Genomic DNA, 12,797 nt, shown 5'->3' with positions numbered 1-12,797 from the left:
GGAAAAAAACAATTTGAGTTGTTGGATTGCTGAAAAGAAAATCCACAAACTTCAGCTGCTAAATGTGGAAGTTGCATATGAGCGTTTCTCACCTGCTACAATTTAACCCATCAGAATATGTGTGTGAGAGGAAATAGCTTATGATTATTGTCATGACACATGATTACCTCATAAATTAATTGTGTTCATCAAGCCTCCCTCGTAGTCTTTTCTGTTTTGATTATCCTTGCTTCTTGCAATTGTCTCTCAACTAATTTACATACTGATGAGTTTGGAGACAGATGTGTTCGGTAACACTCAAACGCCTGATTTCCAAGACTTCAAAGATGCTCGCCTGAGGACAGGCGAGGGGTGAAGTGAGGCAGGTTTTCTTTCTCGTAAAAGTCTGACTGTGAAATACAAGCATGGACACATGCCGGGCCAAGCGTTATATTTGAGTCCATCGGAGAGAGGAGACAGGGGAACCACTGATCCGTGATATACATCCCTCCCAGCATTCAAAGAGCGAGACGGGAGAGGTCTTTCTGTCAATGCCACAATGAATCTCCAGGGCAGCTGAGAAAGAGGAGGGGAGAGGGATATGGGTGGATATATGGAAAGAAAGACGGAGGGAGTGACAGTAATTGTGAAAAAAAGTGAGGATGAGCAGGAGTAGGAATCCCAGTGGAATCTCAGGGAGAGCGACTGTATATCACAGGGTTAGATAAATAAAGCTGGACACTCCTCTTCTGTCTACTAGCCTTGTGCAGTTAAATGATTCTCCAAAGGAAGATAAGTAGGAGTAAGAGAATGGGACCATGAGTGCATCAAACTGCTGCATCTAACATTTTCCAACTGAAGAAATCAATTATAAAAACTCTACGTACAATTACCGTAAACAAATGAAACAACAAGTTCAATTAGATGATTTGCAGCCTGTATCCACATATATACATATTGTGCATGTCATACACTGAACTAATTAATTGTTTTATTGATTTACAGCAAAATGAGCAGTTGCTTTATGTCACGAGGAGTATGTGTGGTTTTGGGAAAGAAAGAGAAGGTTGTTTTTGTTGTGTTTTGGAGGAAGAGAACCTTATCAGAAATGTTGTGCAGTGTTGTAACACCAGGTATAGTTTATCCAACCTTATGTGGATTTTGTAGAATATCAACACATGTTCACTGAGGTATGGTTAAATAATGGTTTTGTTCAAGTCAAAATCAACATGGTTAAAATATGGTTCAGGTGCGAGGTCATTATAACAGCTAGTCTGTCCTGTACCACAGGATGTATAATGACATAAAGCAAACCAGAGCTACATTTGAGTGGCAGTAATTTGTGGATATTATTATGTGAATAGTGTTTTTAATTATGATGGATGCAAAGAAGGAAGTCAGGTGGTGAAATACAGGAGTCAAAGTCCGTGTTTGAAGGAGGGTGAAGGAGGATGGATAAGTAAATAAAACACAGAACTTCCACATGAGTTTTTGGTTTTTCATTTTCCACGAGGAAGCCAAAGTTATTGTTATCATGATATTATACTATTTCTATTATCCATGACTGTTCAACAACAATAATTACATGCCTATTATTCAATACATGATGATGGGGTCCTTTAACTGTTACCATGCCAACGAAGGTCTAGCACACCTGCCACTATGTGTATGTGATTGTAATACTGTTGCCAGAAGGTCCAGAAAATCTGATGCTTGTATGGTGGTTTGGGTTTGGTTGGTATCTGAGGGTGGGGGCCCATGGACTATATGATCATTTAGGATTAGGTTAGGATTTGTTTGAAAACACTGTAGTTTGATGATTTGGTGTAAGTTATTAGAAAAAGCAGGATCGTGGTTATGGTCATATACAATAAGATTAACTACAGCTTATTATATATCTTTCTACCTCAGGTGTTGATGTTAAAGCAGAAGATACAGGAATAAACACTCCAGCAGGGCTTGTCTGTTACATACATATGTACAGCATATGTATACATTTAGTCAGGCTTCAGGGCAACACATTAGATTTAGATTTAAAAAGTGTCCGATACATACAAATATTGATAATAGAGCAACTAAATTGCAGCCTTTTACAAAATGCAAATTTCATTGTTTTTTTTTTTTATGATTAATTGTTCATCACCTCATTACAGATACAGTTCCTAGAGCTAGGTTGGATATATAATTGTTCAAAAACAAACAAAACAAAAAACTCATCTGAAACGATTTGGAATTGTAATGAGTCCAATTAAGAATCCTTCATGACAAACATGGGAGGAATGAAACCCTGATCCATCCATGCTCACCAAAGTCAGATAAAAAAAAATAGATTGTTGTAGGAGATAGAGGTGGAAAACCAGGAGGAAAATAGACACTTTCACTTTACATGCTGAACACATGTTGTAGGCTGACAGAACAAGAAGAATATGGTTTGTAGCTTTAATTGGCTGTCTTTGATGGAAATCAGAAGTGTAATTCAACATCGATTGATATTACCTTTGCGATTCAAAAGCAATTTTCCCAGCTTTTCTCTTCTTTGTCTTCACAGTGATTGTCTGTCCCACCCATCCAATTCTACCCATCGTCTCACTCGCATGTTAGGATTACGCACACATCAGCGGGTGGGAAGTCAGTGGATAGGAAAGGTCATTTCAGCCAAAGGCCTCCATTTCATTACATGCTAAGCCTGGGAAACGGGTGAGCAGACTAGCAATGAGTCCAACTGTAGCAGGCAGCACACTTCATTTGCATAGCACATGGAGGAAATAAATAGGTTCTCCCATGTGCATTTTCTCACCTCTATCTCTGTCATATCATGCATGCTTTGCATATTTAAGTATAAGATACTTTATTTTCTTCACTAAAACCAAAACCTACACACACACACACACAGTTTATTAGAGGGCAACACAGTGACTCATTTGTACTTCTTTGAGAAGCAAAATAGAACTGTGCCATTTTTGTATTCATTTCAAATACACATGCCCTCTGAGAGTTGACTTGCAACAAAACAGCCTTTCTTAAATTGATCAAAGCGATCCTTTCAACAGCGCATGTGTATATCAAAGTGTCTTAAAGTGTGAAAAACAAATATCAAACGGAGAGGGAGGAAGTTAAGTAATGTCAAGAGAAGAGAAGAGAAGAGAAGAGAAGAGAAGAGAAGAGAAGAGAAGGGCATTGGGTTTGCATTGGTGATTCTGGGTGTGATTCCACTGGGGTTGGATCATTAGTAGTCATAGGCCTTGTAGAGTATGGAGGGGTGCACGGCTACACTTAATTTGAGCTCTTTAATAACACACTTTATGAATTCAGTCATGTTTGCAGCCCTCTGCCTGAGACACAGCATGAGAGACATCGGTGGATCTCATTTCAGGCCAACAGGATTTCAGATTCAATTAACTACATCATGCAACACCACCTCCTCTAGCTCCCCCTTTCTCTCTCTCTCACACACACACACACACACACACACACACACACACACACACACACACAGCCTCCCCATGCTTCAAGGTCTATCTCAGAGCCTGCGTGATCATTCTAAACATAATTACTCCAGTGCTGTCTGATGGGAGGCCCAGTGCTGCCCAATCACATTTGCATCGAGTGGCCAAAAGCACAGGAAGTGTGGCCTCACAGCCAGTCCCCACCACCACCGTCCCACTGTTTTGAACGTCCATCATAAAGTTGCCAAGGTAGCCTCTCCTCCCCCTGCCTTACTCATATATCTCTCAGCCTCTCCCTGAGTCTAAATGCGTCACCTCAGCAGAAATGGGCAGTGACGTCTTATTTTTTTGACCCCAGACACAAAGCTACAGTATGCTTGCCCTAACCTGACATACAGAGGAGTTTTATTGGTTTATTTTTGGTGTTTTTTGCCATTTGTATCTCCCTAAGTTGATGCTAATCATCTCAATGGGGGACTCTGTTGTCTGTTGTCGCTTGGCCCCTTGCAGGACCTCTTTGGTCCATGATTGGCAGGAGGGTAATGGGATGTCACACTCAGAAGACAGCTTTGTGCTCTTTTGTTTTTCTGACCCTACTCTCTGTATCATGTCTGTAGTGACATGTTTATTTTAGCTGTGTAGCCATGTGATGGTGATATTGGGAAAGTTAACGATTGAATTATTTCTGAAATATTCATCCATGTTCGGGGAAATTCGTGGCTTCCTTTTTATGTCCCCTGCTCCCCCTTGAGGTCATATATGGCACCAGCAGGACAAAAATAACCACCTCAGTTGACAGGAAGCAACTCTGTTGCTCAAGGGCACATCCATTAAATTGAGACCTTGCCCACTCGAAGACTGGAGAAGTTATTTCTACTATCACTGAAAACACCATCAATACCTCATGGTATGTCTACCTATTTTTTTTAATGTCATTACAGCGTTACTCAGTCTTTTCCTCAATCCTGCTGCCAGTCCTTCACACAAACAGATTCCAGCTTGACGCCGTGCCCCATGCTTGCCTTTTACTACCTCAGCACAGGCATTATGATGAGTGAGGCAGAGCAAAGGAAGAACAATTATCATTTTCTCTCAGATTACATTCAGCAGATGTCAGAGCCCACATGTGGAGGCAGCTAATTGCAGTCTCCAAATCAACTGTAGTATAATGCTACAAGCATATGTGAGGGTGTGTTGGAGAAGGTGGGACGGGGGAAGGGGGAGGGAGAATTTATTAAATAGAGAAAATGTGTATGTTGATCCATCAGGCACGCTCTTGGCTATGTGTGTGAATAAAAAGTCAGGCTAATGCATGTGTCATGTCGATGTACTAATGATCAAACTGGCAAATCCACCATCAGCTGCTCACACCCACACGAGCAGAAAGAATCATATGGTTTGGAGACACGGAGCAGCAATCAAGCAAACACGCTACCTACTCTCATGTTACACACAGCTGAGCTAACATGGTATCTCGATATTTTCAAGGTACAAGGTGAGTTTTCCATCAGCTGGTTTTTATGCAGATTTTCAATTTGCATACACAAATCAGACAGGAAATACAATTTGCTTGAGGGAGGTGAAAAACTTGCTGTATTCATAAAAAAATGAATTCAAATAACTGTTCTGGAAATAGAACTTCTGCATTTCACTGCATTGGAAAAAACGAGGAAATGGTAGAAACAGCAGGTGAGAGGAGGTATGTGAAGACTCATGAGGAATCTATAAAAATTCCTCAACAAATATAACAAAAAGGAAGCATCAACTAAACACTTTTTTAATCACACACACTATTCGATCTTGCTTGCTTCTTTATGTATGTCGTGTGGCACCTCATCCTTGTGTGGTGACACTTACTAATCATAACTTCCACACACATAAATGCACCTTTTTTAACAGATTTTTCAAATTTGCTATACATGTGGACGGAAACCTAGCTATACTCATCCATGTATGCAAACACACAGACAGTGGTGCATCCACAGCAAGGATAATTAAGACTGAAAGATAGAAAGCCTCCCTACACTCAATCTTTCACTTTTTCCATACAGTCCACACCCCTCCCTCCTCCATCTTTCCATGTAGGCTTGAGTGGGGCTTCATCTGCAGGGAGGAGCAGGCAGATGAGGTCCCAAAGCAGTGATGTTGGGTTGAAGAGGGGGGTGCAAGGCTGTCACAATGAGCTCCAGTATCGGTTGATGGCTCGGCACGAGGCTTGCCACTTATCAGATTGGTGAGCGAGGGTGAGAGCGTGGGGTGGGGGAAAGAATACGCGTGCATGAGTGAGGAACCCTGAGGACCAAGGGGGAGACGCCAGAGCCCATTAACACATCGAACCACACAATGCATTTTATTTGTCCATGCACAAATATGGAACACACGCTCATGCATGCTCATTGAAGCCGCTCAAGCTAACATGCACAGTAAAATGTACAAAACAAAATTACCAAAGATCCTCAATCCTCCCTCCAGGCAGACAGTAGCACGATGCCGTGACTGCCGCTGTGAAAAGCTGCCTTCTTTTCTCATTCCCCCTCTCCCTTTCACTCTTCTTTTCATCTTCCTTTCCCATTCTCCCTTGGTGCCCCAGTTCACTCCAGTGCACACAGCCCCACTCTCCCTCTCACCCAATCCACAGCCCCCTCCTATCTGGCCCCCATTCCCTGTCCTAAGCCTGCAGTGCATTTTTTTTTTTATAGCTTTCACACTGTGGTTTGTCATTCCTGCTACTGTTGGGTTTTCTTACAGTGGATGCTTTCCCTTAACATTGCCAATAACACATTCATTCTGATATGCATTACAAATAGAAACACACACACATACATACATACACACTGTACGAATCTAATTAACATGCACCAGTTCTGCCAAAAAAAAGCCTTTCTAATTAGTCTATTTAACCCAATTAAAATATTAATTTTTATGTTTTACAATTTAATGCTCAGCCTTAAAATTAATGACCCTGAATGTGTACTTTTTGTACGTGCTAACACACATCAGCGCATCGAGAGATAGATAGTCTTTGATGGAGGAGGTCAGTCAGTCACAGAGCAGATAAACAACACCTCATGAGGCATGTTGAAGGGAGTCTCGCAGGCTGGACCTGAGACATCATTGTCTGCTGCCATACTAACAGAGCCACAGGCAAAGTTCCTAACATCTAAACAAAACTGATAGAATCAGAAAGTAATGATCACATTCTATCCACTAGAAAGGAGATGAATAATCACATCGAGTGGTTTGGGGATAATATCCCACTGAAGGCAGACACGGTCGCACAGTAATACATGTATTTAACAGACAGCCCTGAAATAATCAAGCACCCCCAGGGCAAAATTCTTATCCTATGCATGCATTGACATTGCTATCCATTCACAAGATTATAAGCTATCCATTAGTGGATGGTCCAGTGCTCTATACCAGGCAGTGTGCCATCCTAAAGGCAGTGCAGTATGAATCCAGAGAGGCAGAAAAGAGGGTTGTGTACTGCAGTTTCTTTGCTTTGGGCTTTAGGCGGTCAATTTTCTTTCCATCATGCACTTGCACACTTTCAGTCATTCCTGCACTTTCAGTATTTATCTCACTTGCTCCCACTATTCTCCCTCTCTACATCAGGCCAGCCTCCTCTCTCCTGGCTCTGATGCTAATGCACTCCCAATCAGACTGTCCATTAAGCAGACATGCACTACATGCTCATCAGGCAATTCAAAGGCCTGCGTGCACATTTGCTCACATTGCAGTGCGATGAAATCTCCTTAGATGGAGAAGGTGAGAGTAAGACAGAAAAGTGAGTGTCTGTCCGTTCGATTCATGCTAATGAAAATGCAGACATTGCCATAAGACGAGGATCACAAATAATGTTTGATGTTTTGATGCCATTGTGAGACAAACGTGCAGCTTCTACATGGGCTTCGTACGCCTGGGGGCGTTTCATTTACTGTCAGTCAGTCCAGTTGTCATGCACAGTAAAACCTCTCCTTTCTAAAAACACTGTCAAAACCTTTGCTAGAACTGTAAAATGTGAGATGCACTACAGATCTTTCAGTTTTGTTTCCCCTCTTGTCCTGTTTGACTGCCAAACATTTCACATCACTTCATTTTGATCTTAACAAAAATGTTTGATAGTTTATCCACTGGTGCGCATTCACGCTCACCTCGACTTTCTAAATATGGTTTATGGACTGTGGAGGAACTGAGAGAGTAGAGAAAGGGATGGTGTAGATGTGTGGATGTGAGAGTTTCGTACAGAAAAAATGTTTGAGGTATCATCAAGGAGCAAGAGCAGCAGAGAGAAGGGAAGACAAGGCTTGAGAGTTGGGGCGACGTGCTGCTTCTTTGAATTCAGGAGGCACAAAGGCTGGTGTTAAATGCATGGAGAAGGAGACGGTGTCAGCGAGGCCTGCAGCATGCCAACTCTTAAGTGGCAGTGGCACTCAAAGATAATGAAGAAGGATGATGAGGCTGAGGAGGGCATGCTGAGGTCCCACGCGCACGGCTAAATTCACAGAGCCGCCACCTATCAAGCCGAACATACAGGCACTCAAAAAACATTTGCCAGTGGCGCTGATTGTATGTCACATGGTGCCAAACCTGTGGCTTAAACTGCATCCATTGTTTACCCATTCATCAAGTTTCTCCGCATGTGCTCCCGTGAACATATGTGCGTCTCAACGTTTGTGCTCGCACCTGGTGTGCAACAGGATTTGAGCCTGTAAGAGTCATTAAATGTTTATACCACAGGATGCCAAGACAGTGGAATTAGAAACAAAATAAGGAAAAATAAGGGAAAATAAGGAAGCCTCACACATCCCTCAATCCTGACCTTAAAACATGCTTGTCGTATTTGTTGCTCATTAGCGTGTCATGTGCCACGATACCCTAACTAATCCTATTTCACTAATCCTGAGGGTTAGTTTACGCCACGATAACAGCATGATGCACTGCCTCCACCATTAATGCGATCTATATTTGGAGATGCACTGCATTAAAATAGTTAATGTGACTCCTCCACTAATTTTCCTTTGCATGTTTCTGCTACTCTTGCCTGTGATGTCCACAGTTCAACTTAGGTTTCCTCACAGAAGGGAAAATAACAGTTTTTGTTCATTAGAGCTCAGTGGCAGTTGTATAACGTTGCAGGGGGAGCTAAAAACCCACCACATTTGCCAGTATCAGAGTATGGTTTGAAAATCATCCCACAGCAGACGTGAGCTGTATATAATAACTAATATTATTAGTTATTACATTTAGTTGTATTAGTTACAGAAACTTCTCTTGTCCCCCTAAGGCAGTCCGCCTCATGACGAGGCAGCTGCTGAGAATACAGATCATAAGCAAGGGTACGAACCTGCAGCCAATCGTAGCATCTCTGAAGGTCATTTATCCCCAGAACCAAGTCGCAGACCCACATTAGCACCTGTATGGGCCCTGAATATAGTCTGATGGTGAACAAAATGCTGTGTGTTTGGATATGAGTGGTGTTTATCAGGGCTTATGAATAAAACATGCTGCCCCTATTAAAAATAATCTGGTTCAAAAGTGCCAGAGGTCCATTGGGTCAAGAAAGCACATCGCTCAGGGTTCAGGGAGAGAGGTCTCTGATTAGCACTGGCAACACACAGAGAATGAATTCACATTTCTGTATGATCCTGTTGTGAACGTGTTGAGCAGAATTAAACAGAGAGATAGCAGCCGAAGCTCAAGGCAAGACAGAGGCGACTTGTTTGGCAATTTGAGCTCATCTCCATCTCGCTCTTACCTGAACATCTCGCCCAGGCCCTTCAGCATGCTTTTCTTGGCTTTGATCTTGTCCTTGTCTTTCTCCTCTTTATCCCTTTCAGGTTTCTGCCTCTCCTTCCCCCCGACCTTTTCCCAATCTTTCCGGCTGTCATCTTTGGAAACGCTGCCGTTCAGCCCGGAGGCCACAAAGAGGTCACCACTGGTGGACATCGACTCGCGACCCGAGCGGGAACTCCCCTCTGTATCCTCGTCCACTGGGTTGAACAGATAAGGAGAATGTGTTACATACAGACATTGTAAGGGAAACAGAACAGCACCGACATAGTGAGAGAAAGAGAATATGAAATGTAAGTCAGACCAAAACTTTCACTTGATTTCCCATAGATCACACACTTTTTTTTCCAGTTACAAAGAATCCCCTTGTAATACCGCATAAACAATTAAAAAAATGTGTCTCCCGTAAGGTAAAGCAGCTAGCAAAACTAGCCAAATTCATCTGTCTCATTAGAGCAGAATATATTTACACTGTAGACCCTTAGAGAGGAGTATTCTTTTGAACACATTTTCACTTAGCTGGATGCCTGAAGTTATTTTTCAAGAGTGTACTTTTCACACAGCTCACAAGGGAACTATATTTTCCCCCACTTTTCTGTTGCATTTCTCATAAAAAAAATGTTAGAACCAAATAATGGAAGCTGTAATGGTCGTCACGCGAATCTGGTTCTTAAATTACATTTCTTGAATTATGTCTCATTTCAACCCAGACCCCAGATTGTGATTCAACTCCTTAGGAGATGTGGGGTTGATTAAACTCCGAGTTTCCATCACATCTAATCAGAACTGATGTGCAAAATGTAATTAATCTGTCACTAATTATACGTTTAAATAATCTTGGAGGAAAAAAAAAAAAATAAATCTCCCAGGGATCTTAATTGCAAATGTGATGTGCTGTACAATTCACGTAGCTTCTGTCTATGCTATATCTCTGACTCTGAGGCATGAGGTAGATGTCCTTCAGATTACAACTTGTTACAGTCTTGCGTGTCGTCGGCTAAGTTCTGCCTTTGATGGAGGAGAGAAAAGCGCTTATCGTGAGGAAAGACAAAGGAAGGGAGGCCATGATGGATCTTCGGCATACAGGATGAGACAGACTATGGGAGGGAAAAGCTGTCGGATTCACATTTCAAGGATGAACAGTGGGGTTTGTTTTCTCTTGTGATCTTTGGAGCTATCAGCTATTTCTTTCAGCTGCCATCTCAGAGGGAATTACTGAAATGGAATCACAACATGAGGCAGTGTGCTGCAGGAGCACAGAGCGAACTTGCAGCCTAAAACTGCAAAATTATGCAGTTCACTGCCACACATGACTCCTCCCCCTTTGTTTTGTCAACCTCCACAAATTTCAGAGCCAGTTTTGGAAGTTTCAGTTTTGTCACTAAATCTCCAGCCTATTAACTTAACTATTTCATATGAAACATTGTTATTATATTAAACAGAGCTAACAGTAGAGATGTGTGCTTATGAATCTTTGTATCAAGTCTACTTAATATTAGCGACAGTGAGTTGGTCGGTAAGTCAAACAAAAGGGAATGATTTTGATTTGATTTTCTTTCATCTTTCACTTTCACAATTTGAATCTTAGAGACAGAAGAAATAAGTGACCTTCCATAAAAAACTATACAGAAGCCGTTATCAATGGACAAAAGATAAAACTGTCTACTGCAATTTAATGAAGCTGAAATTAAAATGACAATTTCAAATAACAGCAGTAGCATTTACGAAAATGACAGGAGACAAAGATCATTTGAAATGACAAACCACTACAGGACAAATTATATTATGTATATTATTGAAACTTTAGCATGACGTTTCCCTGCCTTAATAATCAAATATTTAAGCAACTGCTGAGGAGCCACTGAGGAATAACAGACAAGCAAAATGCAGAAGTGAATTAATTTTTTTTTTTGTTTCCGAAATTATTCCAAAAATTGATGAAACGCAACGTAGCACAGGAGGAGGTGCATTTTGCCCTGCAGGATATCTTTGGGGACACATTTTCCTTAGGTGATGCCACGTTCTTATTTTATGTAAATAAAAGTCTGGGAGCAGAGGAAGGCAGAGGCTTATCTGTCAACTTTGACTATTAACCTCAGTGACGAGCACAGACTGGCTGCTTTTATCTAAATTGAAAAACAGAGTTATTTGAATATCATGAGGGAGAATGCAATATACTGCGGCGAGGGAAATCGGTTGCTTTCCCCATTTTTCTTCGGCGAGATAAGACTGTATTTAGTGGCATGCCGACAGAGCTTATGAGAACAAAGCATTTCAGGCAAATAATTCTTTCTTTCTCAAACATCCCCCAGCTTTTATAATGGAATCCTTTAATGGTGAATGGAAATTTATATCTAGTGATTACTCGTGTGGTGTTGCAGTGTTATTACCTGTCACAAAACATAAGACGACCGTCCCTCTGTACCCAATGCATGTCTTTCTGTCATCAAACACCAAGCAGCAATGGATATGTCCATTCAAACAGAATGTGGCATGTGTTTCTTCTTCTCCTCTTTTCCTCATAGATGTTGACAAACTAAGGTAATTTTGGTTTCAGGCCATCAGGCACGCAGGGAAACCAACGTGGCAAACTTGTGCGCTATTATGTGCCAAAAACTAACTGGCAAGCACTTAAGCAACTTCACTTTGTTTCTAATCATAGTCAACATACAATGCAATGTTTGTGTAAGACGGATACAAAAGGGACCCGATGTGTGTGAGTGAGAAGCACGCATTACTTTGAAAAAACATGGCAATGCACTTTACAATTATGCAATCTCCAGGGAAATCATGTTGCCACGTTCCCTCGCAATTCCACTAAACATGAACTACGATATGTGAATATTAAAGACTATGTAACATTCTGTAGATGCTTGTTGCAAATGTGCTTTGTGACACTCGCATCTCTGCAGCAAGTGGGGATTCCTAACCTAGTTTAATAAGGGGAAGCTTTATTGAGTTAACCTATATTACACAAACCAAATTTATCTCATTTATCTACAATTATCTTTCATTGTACAGTATGAAACATAATGTCGGATCGCCACTCTGAACAGAATCGTATCCAGTGTCCAAACACTCACGTGTGTCCATGCTGTTCTCCTCTTCTGTTGTTGCGGCGCCAGGTTTCTCATATGATTTGTCAATTGCAGCTCGGAAGCTCTCATTGCAGCCGCGGCCCCTGACGATCCGTGAGCTCGGCCTGTTGACGTTAATCTCACTTTTCAGCGTTGCCCCGGCAACAGCAGTCTGGAGACTTTCGAGGGAGCTAGACTTCTTCAGGCCCAGTGAGGGTCCGACTTGTTCTCCAGAGCCTACAGAGAGAAGACATCGTGTCACTGAGGCCAGCAGACTTATGGTGTGTGAGACTATAGCGACCACAAACCTATCATCACAGAGCTTATGGCATGTCGATGAATCATTTACATGTTTTTAGTTTTGTATGGGATGGTGTTATGTGCGGCACTTGGCAGGCAAAGAGAAAGTGTGAGTCTGGCAATTAGTGTGAAAAACAAATGATGCCATTGCCTGGCCAATGAAGTGTGTGAAATGAGATGAGTATTATGAGTGTGAGTGAGT

At 41.7% G+C, this 12,797-nt stretch overlaps 1 protein-coding gene across 4 annotated transcripts in view; it reads right to left on the bottom strand.

Annotated features, from left to right (window-relative positions):
* LOC131462458 (partitioning defective 3 homolog) overlaps nt 1–12,797 on the bottom strand; it is a 325,725-nt gene that overhangs the window by 92,709 nt on the left and 220,219 nt on the right. For all 4 annotated transcript variants that reach the window (XM_058633698.1, XM_058633714.1, XM_058633708.1 and 1 more), the window contains 2 exons: nt 12,302–12,532; nt 9,184–9,418 (listed from right to left, as the gene is read on the bottom strand). In XM_058633698.1, the coding sequence (XP_058489681.1) occupies nt 9,184–9,418; nt 12,302–12,532 (466 nt within the window). The remainder of the gene's footprint in view (nt 1–9,183; nt 9,419–12,301; nt 12,533–12,797) is intronic.

Source organism: Solea solea, chromosome 1 (assembly GCF_958295425.1).
Source record: "Solea solea chromosome 1, fSolSol10.1, whole genome shotgun sequence".
Classification (NCBI taxonomy): domain Eukaryota; kingdom Metazoa; phylum Chordata; class Actinopteri; order Pleuronectiformes; family Soleidae; genus Solea; species Solea solea.
This window is presented reverse-complemented; position numbering and strand designations above follow the sequence as displayed.